The sequence below is a fragment of the Battus philenor genome, unplaced genomic scaffold (genome assembly GCF_028537555.1).
Source record: "Battus philenor isolate CCGP_79_NKW_IND1 unplaced genomic scaffold, ilBatPhil1.0.hap1 SCAF_8, whole genome shotgun sequence".
Lineage (NCBI taxonomy): Eukaryota > Metazoa > Arthropoda > Insecta > Lepidoptera > Papilionidae > Battus > Battus philenor.
The window spans coordinates 8927138-8940982 of record NW_027181748.1 but is presented as its reverse complement, the minus strand read 5'-3'; the positions used below and the strand labels follow the sequence as shown (position 1 = coordinate 8940982).

The window sequence follows — 13845 nt, the reverse complement described above, 5'->3', positions numbered from 1 at the left end:
AGACAGGAAGGGCCGAAAATAAACGGGAACAAAATAGCTGAAAATAAACCCGCATCCAGCCCACGGCTACTTGCTTTGAATTGCATCGGAGGATGGATTCTCGTTTCATTTCTCGGGAATTACTAACTGAAACATTTCAATGCAAGTTCCATTGAGTATATTTTCCAAGAAAAATAAAATAAATTAATTATTGTAGGTTACACCATGTTCATTACTTATTTAAACATTATTTTTTATTTTCTTTTCATTTCTAATTGTACTTTTAATAATGACAGTTTTTTAGTTGAATATTATATCTTAGGATTGTAGACAGACTCTGATACACAAACGGCAGCCAACTTTGAGATGAATTTAAAATAACAACACTACTCAAAAACGGCGAGGCGAGAAAATCAGATAATCGTGGTTTAAAAATCGGAATGATTTGTATGTACTTAAACCCACAACAAGCTCGGCTAATTGCAGTCCTAAGCATTTCTAACACTAAAGACAACCGTATTATTACTTACGTGAAAAGGTATTAAGTTATTATTTTATTTATACTTTACATGACTATGCTATAGTCTCACTAGGAACCTCGGTTTAGGAGGACCCTATGCTCTTAAGTCGATTACACGAATGCTTCATGGAGTAATTGGGCGCAGGGGCTAAAGGGAATCTGGGCATGTGCAGTCATTCGAAATGCCTTTAACAGAAATGTTAATTATAGGACAGCCTAGATGGCCGAACCACGGCTCGATCGGTTGTTATAATCGGATTATTACACAGTAAAGACAGGCCTATGTCCAAATAGTCTGGATAAATAAAATCAGATAGAAGACCTTGTTCAGTTTGTCAAAAGAGACCGAATACAGGCCGCTTCCAACCAGTGCTACTGTAAATCTATGGGGGGAGAGGGCAATGTCCAGCAGTTGATAATAATAAGAAAGTAAATGTCTTTAGACTATAGACTTTACAGCAAATAGCCCTTAACTCTGGGTCATTTACGAAAGAAGGATTGTCATCAACATATAAACATGTTCAATTTGCGTTAGCACAATATATGTCTACGGACAGGATAGCATACTCGACGTGATGTTTGCGTCCTGTCAAAATAGTTACAGATTGACAAATAGACAGTTTGGTATTTCTTAAAACTAAAGTATAATAAACACGAATGAATGTTGAAATATTGAACTCATTTTATTAAGACAACAAGCCGGCATATTCCTCTATGGTAGTATATTTTAACAACGCTTATAAAGATATTTTCGTGAATAAAAAAATCTTTTTCGCATAAAAAGTAAAGGTCACATTATACGATGATATAAGGCGACCTTAATAGTGATGTTATATTGCAACAGCGCGACAGGAAGTTCTGGGACATTTGAAAGTACATGTTTGTTGGTATTTTCAACCGCGGCTACTAATAGCAAGGTCTAGTAGTATGTCTAATTTGAAATATCGAGGTCAAAGGGGCACTTGTTACCTGTAGCTTGGTACACAAGTCTTCTCAGCTAATATCAAAGCGTATTGTCTCTAGTAATATTTTGTCATTATAGTCTCTATAAATATAGTTATCAAAGTGTAGTCACTGGCAGCGTGTTGTCAATAAACTGTAGTCTTAGTAGTTGTGTAGAGATAAAAATAAAGTCTTTACAAATATGTGGTCCTCAAAATTTAGTTTTTATATGTGTAGTCTCTGGTAAAGTGTTGTCAACAAAGTGTAGACTCAGTATGTAGTTAAGCAAGTGCAGTCTCTATTAGTATGAACCCGAGTGTTTACTGTTTTTTTTTTCCGACATCCGGCACAGGATTACCGCAGAACTGATTTCTAGACGTAAACCAGCGATTTGAACTAATAATATACAATTAAAAAGAGAATTCGGAAAACTATTTATTTATGATTGACATGTAATTATATTTTATTTTGAGGAATCATGGACACTCGCAATAACATGCAATATTTTATAACATAAAACTTAAGGGAGTACTTCATTGTTCTTCTCTAAATGGCTTTTGTAGTGTGTACGTGAGTGTGCAGTGGTAACCCAGCGGTAAAGGAATGAGACTTGCGATTGTAGGTCGCAGGTTCGATTGCCGGGACACAAGCTAATTTAAATCACACTTATTGCATTAATTTTGTAGGATTGCCACTGCTCAGAAACAAGTTTCCAGAGAATAGACAGCAGAGTCCCCTGCGTGCCATAATAACTGCAATCGCCAACTCGCCTGTGAGACGACATAGATATCTTTAAGGGAGACTTAAGCCTTGCGGTGGGCGTATATGGGCTCAAACGATGAGTCGCTTGTTATAAAGTAAATATTCAATGTTTTATATTTAAGTACTTTGAGTACTTAAAAATAAAACATTGGCTTCATCATTTGAAACGCATAAAATTAATAAAACATTTATGTACATTATTACTAGCAAAAGAGTGTAGTAGAAATTATTCTTACAAGTTCCTCATAAAAATAAATTTGTTTTGATAAGTGTCGTACATTAACTGCGTATTTTAAAACATTATAATGAAGCTTCAAATAATTTCGTATTTATTCCGATTTAAAGTACAGCGTCTCATATACCATACTTCAAATGATTTATGAAAATAAATTGTTGAAAACAATATAAACTAAAAATCGGACATAAAATGGTAAAAATAAAATAATATGTACTAAAAAGCTACAAGAGGGGCATACTTGAAGAAAACGCCAACACAAATACTCATACTACTATGGTGATCTACTATGGTCACACACACACAACCACAGGTATCGTTGCTGCTCTAGCTAATGGTAAGATATTTTTGAAAGAGGAAACATATCGTAAAATATTTGAAGAACTTCATGTTATTGTCAGTTAGTGAAACTATTATATAAGGTTATATCTAAATGTCCTTTTTCAGATTTAATCCTAGATCGATAAGGATGTTTAAACAAGATATTTTTCTATCATCGTCAGTTATAATTCAGGTAATATGTTTAGCTAGCGTATTCCGAATCCATAATTCCTAAGATTGTTGAAACTGAAACTGCCATACATAGACCAAACATAGTCACACTACAATAGAAATTAGGCGTGGTACATCTGTTGAAAAAACTAGCCACAGATTTAAGTAAAGAAAGAAGATATGCTAGTAAGAAAAAAATCTAAGCATTTTTATACAAATTAAGATGCCATGTCCGATAAATCAGCGGGCGTGGGAGAATCCTCAGCGGGTTACATTAATTAGAGGCCCGGGTAGATTAATAACAGACCCAATACGCGGCCTGGACATTTAATACTAACAACAATTCAAACCCAGTTATCTAGCGTCAACTGTCGGCTGAAGGCAACGAATGATATATTATTAGAAACAATTCACGTGTGAACTTGCGCTATGTGTAACAACGTCCCCATTGCCGAAACTTCGGCACGTGTTGAGTTAAACTTCGTTAAAGTGATACAGTGTTATTCAGACATGTCTGCACAACGGAGTTCCTCAAACTTGTATTTTGAAAGTTATTAGTTCATAACATAAAAGTTATCGTGTTATTATTACTATTTTAGATTGTTTGTATAAAAATTAATTACATTTGTAATGAACATTAAACAAACATCGCATATTATAATTTAATAAAATTTAATTTTATCCAATACTTATGTGGGAAACTAAGAAACATCTTTTTGTCCACTATATCTCACAGCCTTAACACTTGACCAATCTGTGTAACCTGTAAAGACTTATGATATCGAAATATGGTCTCTTATTCTAGGCCCCATTAGCAAGCTCACAATCGCTCAACGAATAGGAGCTAGCTATGCTTGAGGTTACTCTACGAGATCGAATTAGGGATGAGATCTATGGACAAACGAAAGTAACCGGCGATCGCTGGAGCTCTTAGATTTTAAAGTGGAGACCACGGAGCGGTAAGCGCAGCGTAAGACGTTTACTCACAAGGTAAAAAGACGATCTTAAAGTTATCGAAACGGCTGCATGCAGGTCTCTACCAACCATCCCTGTAGAAAATTTATGTCAGAGGTTGATGAATATATAAATTAAGTAAGTATCTTTACACTACTTAGTGCTATAAACAGTAATTAATTTCAAAGCAATACAGCTAAATCAAGTTTCGTAAATTTAATAATAAAGGCATATTTTATTAAAAAAAATTACAAAACAAAAGCATATAAAAACGATAAAATTTAAATCCGCTCCGTGAACTCAGTACCGATGAAGCTGTAAAAGCCTTAGGGCTAACAGCATTGACATCTTTAGAAACAATACAAACAATATAGTTCTAAATTATCTAGGTAAATTACAGCGAATATTTCTGTTTTTTTTTTATAAATTCAAATTGCAAGAAGTCATTAACCTATTGACAGCGTATCTTATGACGGCCACGGTTTCATGGTACGAAATAATACCGACAGTTATGAACAGATCGTAAGTTTCGAGAATATATTTATTTTTTAATATCGATAAATAAAATAATGTTGGCAAAATATTTAGATAACTTCAAATGCTAGGTAAATAAATCCCTTTTAGACCATGCGATATTAATTTGGGTTATTACTTAGAAACCGGGATTTATAACTAATTATCCGGGATTTGCGGCGTCCGAACCGGCTACCTAAAGAGCCTAATTTACACATGTAGGTGTAATTATTCACATGCCCATTAACTGCCTTTGCTCTTTTAATTAGAGAGAGTTCTTCGAAGTTTTTTGTTTACATGCCGAAATAAATTTTGCTTACGACGTATACGTAAGCAATGTATGGACTTAGATAAAATAGGTTTGTTACATAAGTTAATTTTTTTTTTTTGGAAAACGTTTAATAATACTTAAGCTATGCTTTTTAAAGCTACAATTACTACCTTCTACTTACTACCTACCTACAGATTTAATAAGCAAGGCAATGTATATAACGCTTGCGTTATACGTTAAAATGACTTCAATTGAGAATCTCAAAGAATCTTCTATTTAAGTATTGACGTATAAAGTTCGTATATTTTCAAACTCCATTGAAAAATGTTTCGTTATTGTTTTAAAAATCGAGTTTAATATCCGTAATACTCAAATAATATGCTAATTTAGAGGAGATACGTGGGTCTGCAGCTGTAAACTTTTTATGAGGGCTCCTATTATTATAGGGAAATCTTATTTTTGTGACGATCAAGGCCATAAACCCTAAAAGTATTTTTTGCAAAGAATATATACTTAGACATAAAATGGCGATATTAATGATGAGAAAAAGGATCTATATAATATAACTATTACAACGTTCGTCAATTCAAACGAATTTTCGAGGTTTTATATTGTTATACATTATTTTTAATCTTTTTTATGTGGTCAAAAAAATTTGTTATTGATGCTTAATAAATCATTATTATTTATTAAATGAAGTAAATTGATAGGTACAAAAATATAATTCTAATAGAATAATGTTAAGTACACTAAGAAGAGCTTATTGTACTCGTAACATTAAAAAACTCGTAAAAATAATCATTGGTCAGATCGATGGCCATCTTTCGGTGACCATGTACAACCAGTAACTAGTTTTCTAGGTTCAATCATAGATGGCGCTAAAGATTTTAAAAATTATAAGTTTACGCTGAAATAGTTTATAAGCCTTTTTTGGTCAATGCAATACCAAAAATGTATTTTGACATATAAACTACAACTATGTAGTTTATAAAAGTAATAAAATTCATATTCGTAATAGCATTTGATGACACAAAATCACTACGGAAATTATTTTAGTATTTGCTCAGTAATTATTCCACTGTTGAGTAATAAGCATACTTTTAGAAATTCCGTTTTTTCACGATGTTTTCCATAATTATTTTATAATTTAAAATAAAATTTATAATTAATGGTCATCTTATATAGTTTACACAAAGCATGCTCCCGTCAAGAATCGAATCCTTAATCTCTGATACTATAAAAACTGTTGCTCTAACGTAATTTTACATGTGAGCTATTTTTATTAGATTTTAGTAAATGTTCAATAGATCTCCAAGATAAGTCCGCTGTAGTAAGTAATATCATTTAGATACACGCGGTTTGATTCAATTAGTTTCTATCTGTTTAATTTCAAAAATTTTGGTGCATATCTCTGTAAGCAAACGTGTGTTTTGATAAGGATAATTTCTTTCACGTCAACAGAACAACACCTACATTATTTTCGATTAAGCCGTAGATACGCCGAATTGAACTTGATAAGTGTAGGTTATATGGAAACGTCTTAAAGACTTATATTTCACATAAAAATATTAATTCAAGTTTTAAAATTGTAACCCGTATTGTGAAATTTTTAATTCCAAGGAATTATCATCGTGTATATGCATGACCCGCAAAACACACTACTGTTACGTACGCCTGTCAAGTTTAAGCGACCCCCTACAATGACGTCACATCCGCAGTCAAATCACTTCCGGCATGACCGCGGGCTCTTTGACGTTCCTCTCTTTGTTGTCTCCCTGATTTGTCGAATTATCTCCTGGATGACGCGTATGATTAGTCAAATGGAACACATGTTCCTTTTGGACTAGATCGTTAGTAACAAAAAAATAATTATTAGTTTGCGTAAGCATTCGTTGATAGACCAACAAAAAAATATACAAATTACTCACTTATTTTAATATTCATTAAAATTATGTAACTAAAATCTATGCCCAGAACTAAAATTTAAAATGAACAAATTGTTATGGGTTGCTTCGTATCAGTCGTGGAAGTGGCAGCAGTTGTACTAGGAAAGTCTTGGAATGGGTGCCGCGTATGAAATGAAGTATAGTACGGTTTCTATCCAGATGCATAAAAACCTTGATTAGCAGAAGTGAATGTATGATGAAAATAGAGTGCCGCGTAATGCTGCAGGCATTGAAGAAGGCCTATGTTCAGCAGTGTTGTTCATCACATAAGAAAACCGTAAAATAATATGATGATGTCAAGTGTTAAAAAGTTGAGAGATTTGACACTAAAAGTGAACGATAATTTACCGATGGAACAACGGAGAATAAGAGGAAGCATAATAAGGAAAACAACGGTAAATATTGTAGAGGCTTGACTGATCACGATCGTCATGGCCGGTTAAGCGGGTCGCTGACGGTGATCGGTGAAGGTATTTTAGTTAGGGAAAAAACTGTTCAATGCCTACCAGGCATTACCCATATCCACTGACTCAAACTACCTACTCTAGTATACCATTTTTATTGAACCATAATCTTTTTTTTCAACGATAAAATAAAAAAAAATTGACATTGCAAATAATAAAAAACCATGTAACATAATACGCATCCATACATATGCCAGATGGGTTTGACGTGAACGGAAGTTATAGGCTTGTGCACATTCGGCCGAGCTAAATTTCTCTTTGCAACAACTCCCGTCTTAACGACTGAACGTAGCGTCATGAACAAGTATAACTACACCTACATTTTGGCACTGGATTTGCAACGCCAGGCCACCGTGCACCGTGTCCGATTGTTGACGGCTGGGGCTATTTCTGTACAATTACTAATTTCTAAATTAAAATCCGACAACTTGAGTTCGATTCCAGCACCGGGTATTATTGTTGTATTAAAGAATCAATAACATTATGTACACAAGGTCAGCACTAGAAAAAAAAGACAAACATGTTTCAACCTTTCTCTAGTCTTCATATAATCAGTAACTATTTTGCAGACAACTGAGAGAGTTTAAAATGTTAAAAAAGATAAATGTTTAAAGAATCCTACTAGAATTTTGAAAAGAATTTTCAGTGATAATGTAAATAAATTTCCAACCTCGAGAATATACCTCTTTAAATAATATATTAAAAACGTTTCCAAAAATTGTCACAAAAATTTTCGTCTAAAATTATTGAGAACTCTTCTGAGCTCAGAAAGTGTTTAGTACCCACGTAATTTTATGTGATGCCATCATAAAGGTGCTAAATTTTATACTAATTTCTATCTAATTGTGTTCTTAAGCCATTCTTCTGCGACCGAGTGGAAAATATAGATACTGTGTTATGACAATAAGACAGGTAGTCGATAGGTAAATTCTCATCATTCCGTCGTATGTAGACTTTCATTTAATAAATTACTAGATTTCGTTAAATAAAATACAATTTAAGTTAATGGTTTATTTTTAGTACCATAACAAATATCGCACTGGACATACGGCTCAAAGGAATTATTTTTTTTAACTAGTTTATTTTATTCGTTCAAATAACCTCGTGAAAATAGCGAGTAGAAACAAAACTGTTTAAGTACAAATAAATGTGCCTTTTTTAAAATATGTAAACTTTTTTTAGCAATAAGTAATGAATATAATGCAGTTACGACTTTGACTCAAATGTTTCTTGCTACGGATATAGACGGTCCAAATATTTTCACGGACGACGCTCTTGCACAAGTGGAGAGCCTCGAGGATTTAACGATTCGGATGAAATGTACGCGAACCGGGTCATAAAGTTCTGAATTTCATCTACACACAAACTTATTCATAACAGGAATTTATACAAATAGTCCGCATATCATGTTCATTTATCTAATTCTTACAAAATTATAATCTCCACCTGCATTGCCTTATCGCTTGTTTTCAACTCGACGATTAATTTATCAAGTGATCTTTTGATTATGAACATCTGACTGACTACTATTTACCTACTACACCTATTGGAGAAGCTTAAGAAACTTGTTTGCAGCTTGACTTACAATGTAAAGTCTACGCGTTTAATAATTGGCACGAGTATTGTCAACAAATGACAAACACTTAATGAATATTTGCACCAACATGTTTATTCCTCTGTGTAAAAATAACGAATCACTCTTAAATATTGAAATATTGGTTGAAATTATTATCTAGGTGTTAACTTAAGATGTTTAAAGAATATAAATGAAAATTCCGGAAGCACAAGGCCACTTTGAATTAAAAAGAGCAATCTTAACAACATTACAAAAACATTTTTAATTAAAAAAATGCTACTGGTTGTCTAACAATACTTTTTACTATCGACGGAATATTATTTTCATATCGTTAAATAATAATATACTACAAAGGTTTTACGGGATTTACTTACCTTTTATATATATTTACTATGGATGGTAAATAAGATTTTCTTCTGTATAAGTAGTATTCGTGATTTATCAACTAATATGCAGAACTATAAAAGTTTTGATGAATATTTGGTTATTGAATTTTAAACGAACACACATGCATTGGTACACACAACATTTAATTCTAATGAGTTAGTAGCACAGCCAAGTTTCAATATAAACACTGATTACAAACTTAATTGCAGTTAAGCGTTTCTCAACAAACGTAAAATATGGCGTCCAATCGCTAACACTAATAACATCACTGCACATAGGATCACAACATGCGTAGATTGTTCCTCCGATTTAGACTCACCAGTCCGCCCGGCATCCTGTTCTTTATCTTTAGCAGTAAAAGTAACAAATTCTTGCAAATGAGTTGGCAATCTATGGACATCCTTCTCTTTTCCTGCCTCAATAACTCTTATTTTATGTTCAATCACTTTTGGTTCCCTATATACACTCATTTCATTACTTCTTTCGTCTTCACTCTCCGGGTCTCTAATTCCGAGCTTGTCCCATCTTTCCCTTGCCTTCGATATAAACTCCTCCTCTATTCTGTTATTTACCCTAGAATCAACAACATCCAATGCCGACATACTTTTTGAAATTAGCCTAACGTCTGTTGGTAAGGGCGTATTTGTAATCTTAATAACCTTGTGATGTTTTCTTTGTTCTCTTTCTGCGATTTCGTTCAAATATTCAGAGTACATTTTTTCTCGTAAAAGTTCTTCTTGACTGCTGCTAAATACAGAAGAAATTTTGGTTTTGTCTGTGATTTGCGTATTCCAAAGCATTCCTTTTGTAGATAATTTCTGACTCGGACTTCGACCTGTTTCTTTCATAATTTCTTTCTCTGTTATCATAGGAGCTCTGGGTCCCTTTTTATTGTTTGTTTTTAATTTTTCTCCTTCAAGTCGCCGAATTTCAGCCTCTACTTCTTTTTCTTTCTTTCGAATGTATTCCATTTGTTGATCGCATAAGTCTTTTGGCAATGACGGACGTCGCGGACTGTTTACATCATTCTTATGATTTTTCAGGTTTATGTAATTTCTGTGCAAGTTTTGTATAGTGGAGATATCATCTTCTATCTCTTTACTTAAATTACCTGTAGAAAAATGAAAGAACTTTTTTTCTTTCTTCATGGATTTAAATGAATTTTCTGCAAAATCAGAGCTTGTGTCATTTTCATAGAACGATGTTATTAGTTTTCTTGGCCTGGGTGGTGGAATAGGCTTAGAGTTGTCCGTACAAAATTTCGATGTGGGCTCATTGTATTTTTTACAAGTTTGAATGCAATCGGTTTTAATTTTATGCTCTGAATATAATCGCTTATCGTCAAATTTATTCAGAGATGTATTTATCGTATTGGAAATAGCAGGATCACGTATTAAAGCCATTAAACGACTTCCTGTTTGAGATTTTAAATGCTTTTTGACGGTTTGCTTTTGATTTTCTATATTTTCACGCTCTGAATTTTTTTCGCTCCTATCTGTTTGTGCAACATTTTGCCCACTAAAAACAGTATTAGTCTTTTCCATTAGCATTTTCTGAGAAGGCGATAAGCAAATGTAAGGTTTCTCAATAGTCTTTGTATCAAAACTTGAATCACTGTCTTGAGTTTTTTTTAAAGATGAATTTCTTGGTATTAAAGGCGGAGGAGGAATCGGAGGAGGTGGAAGAGGTGGGGCGTACTTCTCTATTTTCATAATTTTTACCGAATGCTCTTTGTTATAATCAGATTTCCTATTGGTCAGATTGTCGTTCAATTGATCATCTGTTTTTCTATTAATTTCTTTTCTATTAACCTCATAATACTTTGCGTCTTCAACAAAATCGTTTTCAAGATTATTTGCGCTTTGTAGTCGTAATGAAACATTAGCCAATTCTTCTAATATCTTTAGACCGTAAGGGAAAGATGAAATTTTTTCGACACACATATCTCGCAAATTTTGCGGTTGTTTAACGTCATGAACAATATTGTTTTGACTTTCTGGTAAATTGGTAATACGTTCAATAACATCATTAACATGACTTGTTGTAAATACCTCCTTTGAATCTTTACCAAATTGACACGATTCGTCGTTATTGGTTATGTCAACAAGTGAAGAATTAGGATTGTAAATAGCTGTACATTGTGATGATGATATACTGCTAGAAGAATCTTGTCTCGAGAAAGTTTCTTTTGAATTTTCATCCACGTTTTCAGCTTCACTAACTTCTTTAATTAAATTATTAATGGCATCATTTAATTCGCATTTCAAAACTTTCATTTCTAAATCATAGTCATGACCATGTTGCGAAGAAATAGGTTTATGCTCATACTTTAATGCAGGACCAGTTGTATTATCAAGTTTAGTTTTATCATGATTTAAACAGTCAGTATTATTTTTGACATTATCAATATCCTTAACAGTTAAATTTGTTTTTAAATTACTGGTAGTAGTCACTACAACTTCGTGTGTACTTTTCTCAATTTCGTCAGATCTACAGACTTTGTCGACGCTATTTGATGGAGATTCATTGGATTTTAAAGGAAGTAAGATATTATTTTCAGCGGTATCGACATCTTTTAAGTTGTCACTATTATCCGAAGTATATGTCTTCTTGAGGAAATTTTCCGTGTCAGTTACTTCTATGGTGGGTGTTATCATACGGATTGTTACATCAGTATCATGGTCATTCTCCGCATCTTCACCCACGTCATATATGGAACTAGTACTACTTGACGAATCAGTCAAATACACAATTTCGGCGCCAGTCATTTTTTCAACTGTTTGTACTGTCCAACCACCTCGAGCTTCACTAATTTCAGGCTCCTTCAGCTTTGCTCCTACTAAAACACACTTTTGAGGTTTTTGCAATGACGAAAAATTTTTTTTTGAGAAACTGTCCGCTTGCTTTTTCGAAGAGGAACGGCTACTAGGTTGTTCAAAGACATCGTCTTCTAATTCTTCATTATCACTCTTTTTATCGCTTAAATATGAGTGTCGTCGTGAATGCACAGAAGATTCACCGCTTACCTCTTCATCTATTACATCTAATATTCTAGGAGCGCATAGTTTCTGTGAAAAAGCCTCATCTGTCAAGCCCTTTTTTCGTAGCCTGTGTTTTATTTCACTGTTAACAATTTGCTCAATTTCGGTTTTTATTTCTAAAGAAGTTGAGGGATTAGTTGATAAATTTAATGTTTGTAGATAACGTCGAAGCGATAGTTCTTCTTCTGCACTCAACAATTTGGCTTGTTCACAATTAGCTACTGTAAGGGGTATACTCGAAACAGACAATGTACCTATGATAGGATTTTCCACTTTCGGCAAGTTATGTTCCTCTATATCAAATGTATTTTCCCACTTTATATCGGAATCAGTATCAGATATTAACACTGAATTTTCATCGACCACGTTATAATCATTTGATACGGAAGAGTGTTCATCAGTTATTTCAATGATTCGTGGCGTTTCGTCATCATCAACACTTTTACTTTTTTTATCGCCTAATAACTTTGTCTTATTTCTTTTTATTTGATCAGGAGATTCTACGATATATGTGTTACACGTGTCTTCAACTGTTCTCGTATGTGCGGCTATTGGACTGTTACTATTTAGTTTTAATCCTCTACTTTCAATATTTTCTATCGGTGATTTACAAATAATGTCGGTTTCTTTATGTATCATTTGTGACATGTTACTATTTTTGATGCATTCCTTGCTTTCGACATTTAATATTTCTAAACGAACACTTTCATCAACTTCATGAGACGTGCTTCTTTCAGGTTTTTTAAACATATCTGTGTCTGCGGTCGTTTGAAATATTTGTTCTTCTATAAAACTTGTTTCTTCCTTTAAATTAACATCATTTCTTCCTGTCTCATCTATGTTTCCAGTAGACTGAGATTCAATAGCGTTACTAGAAGTATTGTTGTTTGAATTGAATTCACCACGACCATTTTTATTTTTACGTTTATTTCTATTATTTTTTCGCTTCTTAGGCTTTTCTGGCATATTTCACTTGATTATTAACACTGACACAAAAATACACTATCACAAAGCACACATTAAAGTTTGGACAGTTTGTTTCAATGTTCAAGATATCAGCATCTGTTACGTAGGAGACACGGTTTTAAATAAAACGATCCGTATGAACGTTGACGCTAGAGGTTTAGTGACGTTTCCTAGTTTAATTACGCAAGGGCTTGTAGCAGCGTGATATGAACCGTTACAATGTTCGTTGAACGTTAAAATGTTTTTCGCGAGCGCGCGGCGGTAATAGCAGTCGTGCGCCTGTGCTGCGATTTACTAATAATTATAAATGGGTTAAAGTACGCGAGAGCACGGCGCGGACTTTATTTTTACGCGGAGACGTGTATGCGAGTGCTGCGCTCGCGCCGGTCCGCTCTCGGCCGTGAGGGGAGTCCGTACCGGCCGCTCCACACTAACAAGCGTCTATATTATCAGTCGACGCTCCGTAAATCGATTTATTGCTGATTACTATTGCATACGCATAGTTATCAATACATTTAGGGGTTGTATAACGGCGAGGAACTTGAAACACAATAGGTAAACTAATTTGGAAAAGGAAACTACGTGAAATAAATTTTAAATACATTAAAATATTTTTTAAGCCGGTAATTTTTAACATTTGTAAGTATTACGCAATAAGTTTTACTTTAAAAATAATACAAAGTAGTGAAAAAGTGTTACTTTGTTGGTGTGTACATTTATTAGAAATGTTATGAATTTGCAAAACAATTCTCTCTATATGCAAACAAATAACTATTACATTGTTGTTACTCAAGTTA

General features: G+C 33.5%; 1 protein-coding gene across 1 annotated transcript in view; it reads right to left on the bottom strand.

Annotated features, from left to right (window-relative positions):
• LOC137931692 (uncharacterized) overlaps nucleotides 1–13397 on the bottom strand; it is an 86194-nt gene extending 72797 nt beyond the window's left edge. Inside the window, exon 1 of the mRNA XM_068775175.1 lies at nucleotides 9361–13397. Coding sequence (XP_068631276.1) covers nucleotides 9361–13048 — 3688 coding nt within the window. The 5' untranslated portion in view covers nucleotides 13049–13397. The remainder of the gene's footprint in view (nucleotides 1–9360) is intronic.
• Nucleotides 13398–13845: the final 448 nt, after the last annotated feature.